This window comes from Vicugna pacos, chromosome 5 (genome assembly GCF_048564905.1).
Source record: "Vicugna pacos chromosome 5, VicPac4, whole genome shotgun sequence".
NCBI classification, from domain to species: Eukaryota; Metazoa; Chordata; class Mammalia; order Artiodactyla; family Camelidae; genus Vicugna; species Vicugna pacos.
In genome coordinates, this window is record NC_132991.1 from 85,242,814 (window position 1) to 85,258,862 (window position 16,049).

Genomic DNA, 16,049 nt, shown 5'->3' on the forward strand with positions numbered 1-16,049 from the left:
GTGGGCCGTGGCATTGCTCCTGGTTGACAGCTGTAGGCTTACTTTGGAAGGGCCCTGTGGGCACATCACACCACCAATATTCACAAAGAATGCCCTTTTTGTTTCTGTGAAAAGCCACAGAAGACATTGCAGAAAAGAAGGTTCTGTCTGACTTATGCTGTGCATGCACAGAGACTAGTTCTGGAAGCTTGTAAGAGGACCAGAGTACGTGTCACCTGTATTTGCACTGCCATCTGCTGTCCAAGACAGGCGCTGCAGTTTTCCCCACTTTTTTTTTTTTTTAATATGTTAAATTCAATTAAAGTCTAGTCAATGCAGTTTTGCCTTTTTGCTGGAATCTTGGGAAAGATGAAGCAATGGAGGAAGATTCTTTTTTAAAAAAAAATGGGAACTATACAGATAATTCATCTTTTACACTGGCTTTATTCTTCAAAATACGGTTTAAAATAATTCATTCAGTTAATACTGCATGAGTCCTTATCAGGGATTTGCTATGTTATTCAGGGGGAATATTGTGGAGAATGAGACAGGCCTAGCTCTTGTCCTCACAAAGCATACAGTTCAGTAAAGAAGGGAAGGGGAGAAAGGGAGAAGGAATAAGTGTGTCGGGCAGAATGAGTGGCATCATTAAAATCCTAGAGTAAGAGAAGGCATGGAGCGTTAGGAGAATTTAATGCAGTGTGGCAGGTGCAAGGCCGCAGGTGAGGCTGATTATGTGTGCTGAACCATGTGTACCATCATAAGGAAGCAGTTTAGATTTCATTATATTATAAGCAGAGGAGCTGAAAGATCACATTTGCCTTTAAATAATAAAAGCAGCTAAGATTTCTTGAGCTCTTACAACATGCTGGCCACTGCGGTGAAATCTACACTTATTGTCTTATTTAATGTTTATAATAATTATACAAGATAGCTACCTTTACTTCTCCCATTTTACAAATGGGAGAACAAATGGAAGCTTAATGGTCAAGCAAGGTGTCCACAGTCATTCAGCCAGTCAGTAATGAGAGTTTAGCAGCTCTTACACAAAAATATACCTATTTCTCAAGAACTCCAGCAAAAGCATGAAGGCAATTCTCATTGGTGGACTTGGGTCACATGGTCAATCCTGAGCGAGTCAGTGAAGCCAAGGGGGCAGAAGGATTGACTGGAGAGGCCTGATCACATGGCCACTTCTGGAGCTGAAGCTGGGGTCAGCCCCCACTCTGGAACCATGAAAATTGAGATCACCGGTGATACTGTTCTCCGAAGGAAATTCGGAGAAAAAAAGAAAAGAATAAATGGATTCTGGATAGGTGAAAATGAAAAATGACCATTACCCCTCCTAAATTTCATTTTAAAATAACTGTTATGTTTAACCATTTAGTATCAACAATTTTAGACTTTGTTAGCAAATAGCAAACTGGAGTTCTGCATAATCCTACCAATATTGTTACAAAAATAAAGCACAGGGTTCCCTCAGTTCTTCTGGGTCTCTCCCATGTATATATGATACTAAGCTTTATTTGAAAATAACTAAGTGAATAAAGCACAAAAAGGAGAAATAAAAGCAGTGACCTCAGTAAACTAGCTCGTGATCAGTCAAGAGTATTTTTAAGGTCATTTCAATGATTCCAACATATTTCACTTATGAACATCTAAGAGTCAGTGAACCTTGGAGCTTACTTCTTATTATAAGTGATGAAAAGTGCCCTGAGAATTTGGATGGCTTCCCTCAGGTCTCCCAGGCAGGTAATAGCTTTTCTTGGACATAGCTGTACGGATTTTTCTAGGGCAGCATTTAATAACTGGTGGTTCCCAAATCCTCTGGAGTTTTCAAAGGCTTTCCCATGTTTCTCGTGCTTCAACATCGTATCTCCCTCTGCTTCAATTTTTGTTTTTTAAATACTCCACTGGAAAATTAATTGGATAAAAACTTAAGAGAACTCTGTGGGGACCCAGAGTCTGTAGAAGCAACAGTTCTTAAACTCTTCAGTCATAGAAGCCCTATGTTCTTCAAAATTATTGAGAACCCCAAAGAGCTTTCCTTTATGTGGGTGAAGCCCAACAGTATTTATCATGTTAGAAATTAAAATTATCTATTCATTAAAAAATAATTAACCCACTATAGATTGACATCGATAGTTTTTTTCACGAAAAATAACTATATTTTCTAAAACTGTAACAAATGGGTTACCAGATTGGTATTGTTTTACGTTTTTGCAAATCTCTTTGATGTCTGACTCAGCAGAACATAGATTCTCACCTGCTTTGGATTCAATTTATTGTGATATGTTGCTTTGGTTAAAATATATGAAGGGAATCTGGCCTTACACGAAATGCATAGTTTAAAAAAGAGGAAGATTTTAATAGTTTTTTTATGTAATTGTGGGTATTCTTTTAAAATTGTTCTCCCAAACTCAACCAGCAACAGTTTCGTAAGCATTAGTTACACATCAGTAAACTCATCATGCTCTGTTACACTAAAATTCATTGGTCTAATTTGGACTTTAAATGTATCTTTCCCATGAATGATTTATAATACTGTGCTTTTAAAAAATACCAGTTCACTAAGTCATGCAGATCTTCCACACGTTGACACAGTTTGTTATAAAAGTCAATACAGCACATTTATTACCATCACCGCTGATCTCATAAGAAATGTCTTTAAACATTAGGATGCTGTCAAGCTCACAGTGGTAAATACAAGTTTTCCAAATTTTTAATTTTTGCCTGGAAGCTCAAATTCATCGTTGTCAACAAATACTGCCAGTTGTCTTCCTTAAAGAAGTAAGCTCACTTTGTTCCCTTTTGAGCAGATTTCTGCCAAATATCCAAGTCTGCGTGGCAGCGAAAAATACACAGTTTGGTGCCGTTGCTTTGATGTGCTGAGGTCACAGCAGATGTACCCAGACCTGTTTCTAAGTGTTCGGCACATTTGTTAACACAGTGGAAAAAACAAAGAATGTCTTAGTATTTTTATGAAAATAGTTTCTAGCTAACGTCACCACCTCCCCAAAGGGCCTTAGAGCCACCCAGAAGTTCTGCTGTAAAATGAATGGACATGGCCATTACCGGAGATCAGATTGAAGTCCCTTACCATGGGGGCTCTCCATCTGTAGTCTTATACTGGTCTTGTTCCAAGACACACATGCTGCTCATTTTATGTCTATGATAGGTGGTTCAGGGTAGAATCATAAGGACCACAGCCATTGAAGCAGAACGTGCTACAAAGACCATACAGAAATTTGACATCTGGTTACGTTTTGTCTCACGATGTTTGTTCTTTAACAAACCACAAAATGAATGGTATAAAGAGGAAACATCATTAGCATTATGTCCAGTTCTGATTGTCATTTACATTAATAAGGTGGGAGTTATATAAAATTCAAGCCTGGCATTTCTTTCTTTCTATTTTGTTATTTAGAAGTAAAATGTGAACTATTTTTGAAATAAGTTAAATTATTTTTGCCATATATTCATCCCTAATATCATTGGACGAGAGAATTTTGGGTTTTTTTGTTTGTTTGTTTATTCTATTTTAGACACCGTAGCAGAAAGTTAAATTTTATCCCCAAGGCAATATACATTTGATCCTGACACAAATCATCTGTCTTTTGCTGTATATCTTGGCAGATGGATTTTTTTATGTCATAGTTTTAGAAATAATCAAAGAGCATATATTACTTGCTGAATAAAGTTTCTTTGTAGACAGTACTTTCTTTTAATGGGAAATCAACTATTTTTTTGCGAAAAGTACATTTTCATATTCAGCGAATGTGAAGAAGATCTTAAGGGCATTTCAGAAATTGTATATTTCAACAAAAGAGGCTGTCAAATTAAAAAAAAAAAACCTGTTACTGCTGCACTATGCTATGTGGCTATGTAAGAAACCAACCCTATGTTACAGCGTCTAGGACATCCCTGCATAGTGAGCAGTGTGATTTATACTCTCTTTACATAAGAAACTGGAAGGCAAGGGAAATCCCAGCCCTCAGGTATTCAGAAGGAATACAGCGGGTACTCCTGACTCCACATGCGTGTGATTCTCTTTAAGGATTCTTTAATATTCTTAGGCCCATCACTGGATCATGAATTTTATCCACTACGTTACCACCTCACTTTTCTCTGGGTTTTAGATCTTAACCAGAATTCCGGTGTTCCCAAGGAGACCTACCAATTATCCCAGCATCAACAGTGTTTCTAGCTGACCCTTCAGGTAACACTAGGATTTGGTCCATGCCTCCAGGATGCTTCGTACGTCTCAGCTGCTTCCCAGGAGGAATATCCCATAAGAAGCTGGAGAGAGAGAAAAATGTCTGTTCCCAGTGTAGACTTCTGCATCCTGCTGATTTTCTTTCTCCATGGTCACAAAATGATCAGATTTATTTCGTCTTTCAGCATCATAGCAACAGTACCTAGGCCTCTGAGCTCCTTCCAAGATCTATAAAATTTTTTGATATTTAACAAAAAAATAGACGTACCAAAATTCCAAAAGAAACTGCCACATTACGATTAATGAATATCTAATTAAATCAGTACAACGTGTGACATTAGGTCAACTTAATTAATTGTTAAATTTAATATTAAAACAGTTCCATTACATCTGAAAACAATTTCTAGATTAGATTGTCTAATCCTGTAAGAATTCCTCGGTGTGCATGATTACTGCCTAGAAATCATGGCCAATCGTGAATTAATTGGATTATTCACAATCCAATCATTTCAAAGCAAAATGATAAAAAAAAGTATTCAAATTATGTACAGTAAAAATTACTTTTGATGTGGGACATGAGGGCATCTTGTATGTTTGCTGGGATGTGCTGTGATGTATAATTGAAACAAAACGTTTGAAATCTGTGAAGGTTTTAACCTAGTGCTGGCAAAACTGCGCCTTTTTACCCAGGCGCCACTTTATCTCAAATAGCATATGTGTTATTTCAAAAAAGTGCCTTCCCCAGGAGGGAAAGTAGAGTCCGCAATAAGCATACCTCGGTGTGTTACATAAAAGGCCTCTCTGTGACCTCCAAGTAGCCATAAGTCATTGATTAGAAACTTCCAGCAGCATGATTGACTAGGGAAAATTAGGGTATGTCTCTGCTGGTACAGAAAAATATCGTGTATTGAAAAACAAAAACATGTCGGAGGAAAAAAATTATGTCTCCGGAGAATTTGACTGATTTTACTTCTTTGATGCTAGATGAAAGTGTGTCCTTTGGTGAAAATGCACTAATCCGTTATTGCTGCGTGGATCTAGAGGACGAGAACAGTCATTTGTCTTTGTTTTCTGAAAGCAAAGAGAGCGCCAGAGCTCACAGTGGTAACTGTGGATGCCTTGGAGATTTTCCTGTAACCATACCAAGGGACATAATCCTGAACAGAAATTCAGTTCACCTTAAAGGGAAGATGGGAAATGATTGAGAAATTACCATGTTAAAAAAAAAACCAACATGAAAGCAACATTGTAAATCGATTACACTTAAATAAAAAACAAGAAATAATAAAAACAAATAAGTAAATAAACCTAAAAAAGACAAACAATGAAAGATCATATGCAATAAGAATAAAAAGAAAGCTAATAGTTCTTTCTAAGTAACGAAGTCCAATGGGTACTTACTTAATAAAAACGTTAAGATGATGATGAATTACTTCCCTGGAAATGTCACATGGTAGTATCTTGACGATGATTTATTTTAAGGAATTAAAATTAATGTCTTCTTTCTTCCTTCCTTCCTCTCTTCCTCCCTCCCTCCTTCCTTCTTCCCTCCCTTCCCTTCTTTCTTCTTTCTTTTTTCCATTCTTCCTTTTCCTCTCTGTCTATCTCTCTGTGTCTCTCCCTCTTTCTCTCTCATTAGTTTCTGTTCTCTGTACACTTGACCTTCACGGAAATTGCACAAACAACATCAACTTTTACTTCACTTGGTTATTGGTAGTTTATTACAAAAGAAGAGGTTTTTCCTTGTATGTAGGAAGAACAGGTACTTTCTAGCTCATAATTAATCTTTTAGTGGAATGAGTTTTTCTTGGGGGTGGAGCCCTATCTTAGATCCCATTTGAGGGGTAATTCCACTGTTTTGGCACCCCCCCACACACAAAAGCCTTGGCAGTTTTTACTTTAACAACGTTCAGGATGAAAGCTTACTGATTTTAGTGTCATGGTTCCTAAGCCTCACTATTTAAGGCTCCAAGCACAGTATACTATTTCCAAAGGTAAGTGAACTGGACAAAGTAAACTTTGATGTCACAGCCTGGGAGTATCTCTAAGAGGCTTGGTTATAATAACAGGATCTTTCCTAGGATTTTTGAGACTTTTTAGAGCATTCTTTTGACCAAAGAACGCTTGGTGGATCCAACATCATAAAAATTTATTTCACCAACCTGGTCCCAACAAACACCGTAATGCATTTTAGTTAAGGATCATATGTAACAGAAAGAAAAGCCAAAATGAGTGTAATAGAGATAAAGAATAACCTCACAATTTAAAAAATGTGCCTCTGACATGAGACCACTAAGCAGCAATGCTATGGAGTGAGTGTGTGTGTGTGTGTGTGCGCGCACTTACAGATGTGTGCATTTTCACCTGCCTGTGTATGCACGTGTGTGTAATGAATTTATAAGTAATAGTGTCACTGCAGGGGAAGTCATACCCCATATGAGCCCTGTTGGGTTTGAACAGTCACCCACTGGCTGACCTGATATCAGAGCCACAGGGTGGCTGCTGGGCAGGTAATGAGTGGTGAGCAGTTATATTGCAGCCCCTAAGGGGGCTGATGGACAGAGGCCTGATATGGACCACTGTCCAATGAGGGTAAAGCAAGGCTTCCTCAGGTCATGAGGAAATTGGGAGTTTGCTTGGATTTTGGTAACGCTTAGCCTGTCCATTAGAGATACCAGCATCTGTGTCTGAAAGAGGCTGATGAAGTCAGATCTGGCTGGAAACCTAGCAGGGGAGATTAATCCACAGGCAATATAAAAGGCACTGGATTGTGTCGCTCCTCCGATAATCTCCTCAGCATAAACTTTAAAGGAACCTGACAGTAAAGAAATATTATTTGCCATCTTTTCCTAAGAAAAGAGGTTGGATTTTCTCACTCCGTGTGGCTAAATGTGCTACTGCAGTCAAGGGACACATGGAAACGTTGGCTCCTCGAGAAAACATGTCAGCCAGGATCCTGAGGGATGCATTACCTTTGCCTTTTATAATAAAAGATGATTCTTTAAGGTGTGCGAGGATTTATGCCTCTTGGGAAATTAAGTCAAGTTGCAGTGTTAGTTTACCTGTGTCATCCTGGGACACCTTTATATTTAAACGTCTTTCAAGAGTGGATGGGTGGATAATGGAATCACCTGCACACAACTTAGGGAGAGTTTCCAAACCCCATGCCTCCCCAGAAATGGACCCGTAGAAGGTGATGTACCCTTGAATGACAATTGCTGCCTGAGGAAACAGGAAGCCAGGCCTTGAACCCGGGTTTTAAAACATGTTCTATCTTACCTTCAACACTAGAACCAGACTGGAATCTACGAATGTGTATCCCTGAAGGTCACCCACTCTGTTTGCCTTTAGAAGTTGCACTGACCCTTTCCAGGTTAATTTTAGTGTCTTTGGTGAAAGAAAAATAGTATTAATTGAGCACTTACTGTGTGGTCTTCACCAGCAGAAATGCTCAGAGCTGCCGCAGGCAGTGCACTTGGTACATGAGGGCTAAGGGCGCTCAGAAGAGAGGAGGTAAACGAGATCACAGGGTGCTTTACAGTGGCTGTGCACACTGAAGTAGGCCTTGGAAAATAGGTGAAATTTGGTTTGATGGACACCTTGTGAAGGACTGAAGGAGGGTCAGGTGTGGAGACTGAGGGAGGAGACTGAGTTGTGTGTGTTTCCAGGAGCAGAGAGCAGTGAAAGATACATTGGCTCTGATCAGATGGGACCAGATCATGGGGAGGGCTTTGAAATTAGTCAAATTAGCCAAAACATGGAAGTAACCTAAATGTCCATCGACAGATGAATGGATAAAACAGATGTGGTGTATATATTACAATAGAATGCTACTCAGCCATAAAAAGAATGAAATGCCATTTGCAGCTACGTGGATGGACCTAAAGATGATCATATTAAGTGAAGTAAGTCAGACAGAGAAAAACAAATATCATATGATATCACTTATATGTGGACTCTAAAAAACATTGATGCAAATGAACTTATTTACAAACCCAAAATAGACTCACAGGCATAGAAACCAAACTATGGTTACTAAAGGGGGAAGGGGTTGGGAGGGGAGGGATAAATTAGGAGTTTGGGATTAACAGCTACATACTGCTATATATAAAATAGGTAAACAGCAAGGACCTACCGTATAGCACAGAGGACTATATTCAGTATCTCATAATAACCTATAATGGAAAAGAATCTGAAAAAGAATATATATATATACACACACACACACACACGTATATGTATAATTGAATCACTTTGCTGTACCCCTGAAACTAACACAATATTGTAAATCAACTATACTTCAATTAAAAAATCGCAAGCCCTTCACATTATAATACAGAAAAAAATTAGTCAAATGAGCTTAAAGTTTTTATTATATGGAATATGGAATAATTTGAAATTTCTGCATAAGGTGAGTGACCTAAAAGCAAGCTAGGAAGCTCAGCTTGGCATTGTATACAAGCTAGTTTTGAGCAGAGAGATTATGGGTATGGGACCAGCTAAGTGATTTTACATATAAATATACATATTTCAAATTATACATTATATAATATATATAATATGTAATCAATTTATAATTAATCTATAAGTGTATATTATATATAATACATCACATATATTATACAGATTTTTTTCGCTCAAGTTGTTGAGACCAAAATTATGATAGCATCTGTGAGCTGAGATTAAATCACAAAGAAAAAAAAATTACCGATCGGACTAAGTACAGAGAGAAGAAAAGAAACCTATGAATTTAAAAAGGAACAAGATCTGGACTTCAGACTCTAGGAAAATGGAGGTGATATTTCTCCTAGAAATGGGGAAACCAGAAGGACCCCAAAGATGTTGAGGAAAAGCCATAAGTTGGTTTTCAACAATAGGCAACATGAGGGACTACTGTCTGGAAGGCACTGGGGCTCAAAATCAAGCAAGACCATGGGGAGAGGACAGAGCTGGAGGAACCTCCAAGGGACCCAAGAGGGAAAAGATTATATAAGAAGCATGAGAATGCATGTGTCCCGAGAGAGAAAGTGCAGAGAAAACAAAACAAGACAAAGAGACAACGCGAAAAGAACAGAGAGAAGAGACATGAGGCTGTAAGCATCACAGGTGGAAAAGGTTCCATCCTTTATCCATCATTAGCTCACCTCGCCCCTACTTTCCTGGATACTAGAATATTTTGTTTATTACTATTTCTCTATAATGTATAAGAAATAAAGTGAATGCAACTATCCTGAAATACTTTTGGCTTCTGGGTAGGTTGAAAAATAAATCTAAGCACCCGGGGTCCTCCCTACGTGAGCTTTTGCCACCTGCTCAGAGCTGTCGGCAGGTGTTAATTTCCGCAGCATTTTCAGGGCCCAGCCTCCCCTGGCTCCCAGAATACGAGGCATATTCTCAATAAGTGATACCGTGGCACGTTGGACTTCTCCTTCCTAATTTTCACCAGTTTTCAGCAAACAATTTTGGCATAATGTCTGTTTCCCCTGAGAAAACACAAACCTTGTTAAAATACGGGTAATTGGTGTGGTCCTCACCCACATCCTCAGCGTCTACTGCAGTGCTCTGCATGTAGTGGGCCCTCGAGAAGTCTCTGTTGAAGGAACACAGAGCAAATGAGCTCTTGAAGTTTTCCTGACCACAGAGAAGATGTCTGTGTCCTTCCAAGGCTTGCTTGTTCCCTCCAGTAACGCTCTTCTACCACTGATAATTCCAGCAGGAGGGCCGATCACAACTGCTTTTATATAATCAAATGCAGAATTTGTTGTCTAGTATCTATGTTCCTGGATAGACTGGAAGCTCTCTTAGGGCAGGAGTGGCTTTCTTGGTGACCATACCCTGCCCAGTCCCTGGCACACGGTATAAAATAAATAATGCTGAATGTCAAGTAAGTGATTTTATTCACTTTATTTGAAAAGAAATAAAACTTACTGATATTAAAACACTTCTAAGATTACATAACTCGTGGAGTCAGATTCAAAATCATCTTAGTCCAAAGCCTGTTTGTTGTCTTTTTCCCCCACTAAATCAGAAGCAAAGACTAATTTGCCAAGAAAGAGGCTCTTGGTACCCTTTGAGATGATAATTCTGATATGGATGTGAGGCATTGTGTAATAGGGGAAGTAGGGTAGGAGAGGAAAGGTGTGTGTGTTGGGGGATGTGTGTAAGGATCTCTGCGTGAATGGGTGTAAACTTACTCTGTGTGTCTGTAGCTGCTGTCTGTGAGGGATGGGGAGGGAGTGACAGGAAGGCAGTTGGCAGAGGCTAGAGTCGGCAGGGAAAAGTTCCTTGGTGCAGACGTAGCAACACTTGACTCTGAAGTGCAGCTTGTATAAAAGTGGCATCAAGGTAATATTTCTACCCACCACGTGAGCAGAACCGGGCACCTTCCGGCTCTCCAGCATCCGTGTGTCCCCGCTTAGTAAATTAGTGATGTAATATCATTTGAAGCCAGGTGTTCAGGGAATTTAATCTTTCAAGTCAAATTTATAATGAAAGGCTTTTTGAAAAGGGCTTGTGTATTTGCAATGTAAATATTAACCTTGCTGAGCCTCAGGTTTCCAACGCATAAACTGGGAGCATTTATAGCTAAGTCTGTAGTTCTAAAGATCATCTTTTAGATTAGAGATAATTTAGGAATAGCCCAGACAGAAGCTGGGCTATACAAGGCACTCAAAAACTGACAGCTTATGTAAAAGTTTGTGACAAAAAGCACAGATGTCAACTTATCTTTTTATACCTTATTTTCTTCTCCTTTATAAATACCTTCAAGTAAATCTGAAAATCAGTGTCCTCTGTGTACCAAAATTCTATGCTTCTTGGATGAACAGGCAAGAAGCACATCCATCCTCAAATTCTCATCTCCAGAGCATCCTGACAATGACCTAGGCAGTCCGTTTAGGCTCCTTAAATAGAGGAAGGTTTAAGGGGAGTCTTTTTAATTTTGAAAAATAATATGATTATGAAAGATTGTAGAAGTCTTAGAACTAAAAGCAAATTAGGTTAAATTAGAGAAATGTTACTTTCAAAACACGATAAAAGTAGTCAGCACAACAACATAGACTTGAAAATTAGAAAAAAGAAGGAAAGAGCAAGAGAATAAAAGAAGGAAAAAAAAAAAGAAAGAAAGAATGAAAGGAGGGAGGGATGGAAGGACAATCTGGAGAGGGTGGAAAGGACATTTTAGGACGTAGGAGACCCATGGACCAAAGCTGAAAACGAAGCATCAGAAATAGTCATGTCACTGGCTTTTTTCCCTAGTGGGACGTTGTTGCTCCAATAATCACCGTATAGGAACTTGCACTAAATGGGGTAAAATGTGTAAGGGAACAAGGTCTTGAGCTTAAGTGATTTGTTCTTTATTCCCAGGAGCCGATCTGTGAATGTAGCTCGTTTCAGAATCGTTATGAAATTGCTCCATCCCCTGCCAATGGTTAGCAAACATCAGAAGCATTCAGGGCGTTAAAAGAACCTGCAGCAAAACGAAAAGAAAGCCTGGAAGCCGGTTCATCGCTGCAGACTTCGCTCCGCTAACGCTTTGTCTTTCCGCCTTGTCCACAGAACCGAAAGCCAGCTGCAAGCTAGGCCGGTCCGCGTCCACGTCCGGCGTGCCCCCTCCATCAGTCACTCCTCTCAGGCAAGCCAGTGACCTGCAACAGAGCCAGGTACCATCATCCTTAGCCAATCGTGATTGACTTCCTGTGATGCGACACGCCAAATGCTTTCCACCTCTGTCTGTCGTGTGTTGCTGTAACAGCGTTCGCATTCGCTTTTGTTTTTCTCTGTGTGTATGGGGTGGGTGGGGGATGAGCTGTGGCAGTCTGTGTTTTCATCCGAAAAGGAAAGTCCTTCTTCCCTGTGACTGGTGCAACTTTCTTTGCTGTTTGTTACCAAATCGTTTTTTTTTTTTGTCTCTGATTTGCATCATTCTGTAATATAAATGTAGTAAACTTGTACTTCTATGTATTGGCTTAGTGGTTATTTTTTAAAATTCTTTCTCCCTTCCATGTTTTGTGTACTTTTATACTGTCTCCGAAAATTTATCAACATTTGATAAATTTATCTACTTTGTTTTATGTAGATTTCTTTTTAAATGTTTTGTCCACAGCCTTTGCACAGACGTTGTCAGTGACTTTGTACATATCGTTTAATTCTTATCCTGTTATACTGCAATATTTGTGGCCGTTTTACTTTTAATTTTATTTAGCTTGGAGCATGATTGTAAGACACTGTGAATATTGATATCCTTATAAATATTCATATACCACCTCATTTGGATTGAACATGGCAGCTAGTCCTTTTTGTTCCCTTAGGCCATAAAGACAAATTGACCAACCAGATAAGCTAGATATTTCCCCAAAACTGTAGATGAATAAGGCAGTCTTTAAATAAAAGACTTTTCTCCCTTATGCCAACAATATCAGAAATGCTCTCAGTAAGGGAATGCTAAGTGTTTCTGCATGGTAAATGAGATCTCTATTATCATTTGGAGCAAAGGCAAGAAATAAAGGCATAAGCTACCATATCACTTAATGCTTCATAGGACCATATGTTGCTCTGATGTTCATTTGGGTACATGGTTGTGTACAGGGAATTCAGTCTGGGGAAAAATCACCACACGTAAATGCTCTATCTATAACGCGTCCAATAGGAATTCAATACATTGACGTAATTTGTGAAGCTTAATTGTTGTTTCTGCTCAATATTATGGGTGTAAAATAGGGTAATGTCATTCCTGGAGTGGTTTCTCCCTGTTTCCCAGCTTTAATCTTTGCATCCATAAAACTCCTCTGAAATAGTAAATTATATGACTAGTGATGATTCCTCCGTGGAAACTGCCCATTACTGATTAGCAAATTACATATTCATCAATTCTTTAAAATGTCAAGCCATTTTAAAAATATAACTAAGAAGAATGATTGCATTATTTTTCTAATGGGAGATACGGTGCTTTTTACTCATTTGATCTGGCTTAACTATTCACAGGACTGGATTTATGAAGATATACAGTATCTACAAACACGAGATGAGAGACTTCTCTCAAGGGTATCTCAAGTGCCATTTAGAATTTCTCGTGTCTTAATTTAAAATAGTAAATGCCTTCATAATGAAATGAATCCTCCTCAAACACTTTTGGGGTATAAAAGAGGTAGAAAACAGAAGACAATGGATAAAGACATATATAACCCAGTTAACCTCACCACGATAAGCTGCCGTCTTAGTTGATGAAAGCTGTTCCAAAATATTACATTTACTAATTTTTAAAGCTTAAAATAATTAGATACAGAGAGGAGAGAACTTTAGCTAGCTGGCGGAGGATAGCATTAATACAATCCGTTTTCCAAGTCTATGTGCTTTTCTGTTACGTTACCTTGGCGTTGCAGAGAGGTTTTGTGCACCTTGTTTATTTTGCTTTATCCCCCTAATGATTCTTATAGTTATTTCATCCTAAGCCCTTTCAATTTGCAGTGAGAGCGGGTTCCTGGGGTAACTTCTAGAATGGAAACAAAGTATAATCTTTGTGCCATTGTGTTATCAACCCTTCTCTTACCTGCTGGGATGTCCTTCTTCCTTGAAAACACAGCAACATGAGAAAGCCACCCCCCAGCCCCCAGTCACTGATCGGCTCCATGTTTCCCCTCCAGCCAGCAGAAATTCTGGCACACATCCCCACTGTGGATGGGCTGCCAGGGCTACGGGTTAGAAGGCTGGCCTGAGTCTCTCCTCTGTGGTTTGTGCTCTGATGTACTAGTCACCTATTCCTACATCCTGTAGCTAATGGGGTAAACATGGCTCAGAAGACCTTTGCTGTGCATTCCTGCAACTTGGAATTGAACTAAAGTCAACGGGCACTTACTGAAGATCCTCTTCCCGCCTCATCCCCATGCTCCTGACTGCGATGTCGCCTTAAGTTACACTGCCCTTTGCTCAGTAACCCAAGGCAATGGTAAAAGACCTTTAAACTTGTTTTGAATCTAAGACAGAATAGTCATACACAAACTAGGATATGGGACACCTAGTGATCAAACAAATAATCACCCTAGTAACTTTTTTTAAAAAGTGTTATTCCAATACCAGTTTTTCCCAACAGTTATTAAAACACAGGATGCTTCATTGAGGATGAGTAGACTTGGTACCAGGAAATCACTGGAAGATCATGCGATCTGTTTAAAACAAACAACAGCAATCCCTGAACCCTGAGATAATTCCAGTAGCGCTTATCTGTTGAGGAGTCTGACCTCCTGCTCGCGGAGAAGGAACCGCGTGCTTTTTTACAGCTTGTTCGTATCATGTCTCTTTCCAGTTCCTTCAGCACTAGCTTTTTCACTCAGCGCTTCGTCCAATAGTTGGAATTTTCCAAGAAGGCTTGCAGGGGAGGGAGGTGAAAGCGTCTGGTGTCACTGCAGCAGAGGTGGGCAGAGGTAGCCCAAAGGGACTGGCCCTCACCCCGGGAGACTAGGCCAACAATGTCTGACCCCTTCTAGAGAACCAACTGCCCACCGAGGACATCCGTGTGAAAATCAAAGTGGAGGTATTGCTTGCTTGGCTTTGCCGTCTATTTTGGCTGCAGGTAATGCGGCAGGCACATGTAGAATCTCATCTGCCTGGAACTTTAAACCAGGTAAGAGGAAGTGAGAAGCCCAGGAAAGAAGCATGAGGTCTAAAGCGTTTAGAGTGTCTCACACAACACGTAATACTCCCTGAAACTCAGAGAGATGAAAAATAGATCTTTTCTTTCTTAATTCATTCCCGAATAAATAGAGCAGGCACAGGGCAATTAGGGGAAAGTGACAGTTCTTTGAAATTTTATAGCAATGCAACCACGTATTTTGGCATTTGTCATAATGCGGATCTTTGGAGGTTAGACTGAGTTTCTGCGGCTGCCATGAGAAAGCTATTTTCTTAGTTACGAAAGCAAAACTGTGTAAAGTTGTATTTTGAACTTGGAGCAAGTCGCTGTCTCTTTTTTTCCTTCTCTGGTGAAGTAGAAGGCCACGAGCTAGGAAGAAAGATGTGTGAGTGATTTTATAGACAGCCAGTGATATCCGTGTGGTTCCTCCATCTGCGGCCCATGGCCTCAGGGATCCCCGTTCCATTGCAGACGGCGCCATCTCTAGTCCTGTTGTGGCAGGTGCTGGGGTAGAAACTGATGAGCATGTCCATGTGGAAGGCAGGCTTTCCTTCAAGGAAGGAGCAGCTAGGGTGTATCTCCAGACAGAAGTGCCAGCTTTCATTGAAAAAATGTTCCCAAGAAGTGTTTGTACTTCTTTTTCTGGAAAGGAAGGAGATGAGAGCCCCATCGTCCACTTCACACACATACAAGCACGCGCACACACACACACATACACACTGACAATACACTTATGCACACTCACAACCTCAGACACACAGACTCACATAATCACATGTACACATACATACTTAACTCACGATCACACACACACACAAACTCACTCAGAAACACACACTTGACATTTTTAAAGTGACAGCTCTCCGTGTCAAATCAGGGAACCACAGAACTAACAGTGACCTAAGTGTTGAACTGAGAGCTCACTTTCTCTCTGAGGTTTATTGTTCTAAACTAGACTATCGCTAATTATCCTTGATTCTAGGAAGGGGGGTAACAAAGGGCCAGCAGTAATTTCCTTTGAACATAGGGTGCGAAATCTGACAGCCCCTGATCTCCTTAGAAATGCAAATATCGCCCTCAAAGCCATTACCTCTCGGTCCCTGGTCCCTGTGAGCCCTGAGAGCTGCCTTCTCACCACCCAGCCCAGGCCTCGCCAGACTGGTCCCTGCTGTGTGCTTACAAGCTGTTATCCAGGCAGACGAGACTGGATCCTTTCAACTTGCCCCT

The 16,049-nt window shown here is 39.9% G+C and overlaps 1 protein-coding gene across 1 annotated transcript in view; it reads left to right on the forward strand.

Moving 5' to 3' along the window:
- Positions 1 to 16,049, forward strand: part of NYAP2 (neuronal tyrosine-phosphorylated phosphoinositide-3-kinase adaptor 2) — a 233,418-nt gene that overhangs the window by 182,259 nt on the left and 35,110 nt on the right. The window contains exon 5 of the mRNA XM_031677940.2: positions 11,753 to 11,856. Within this exon, the coding sequence (XP_031533800.2) occupies positions 11,753 to 11,856 (104 nt within the window). The remainder of the gene's footprint in view (positions 1 to 11,752; positions 11,857 to 16,049) is intronic.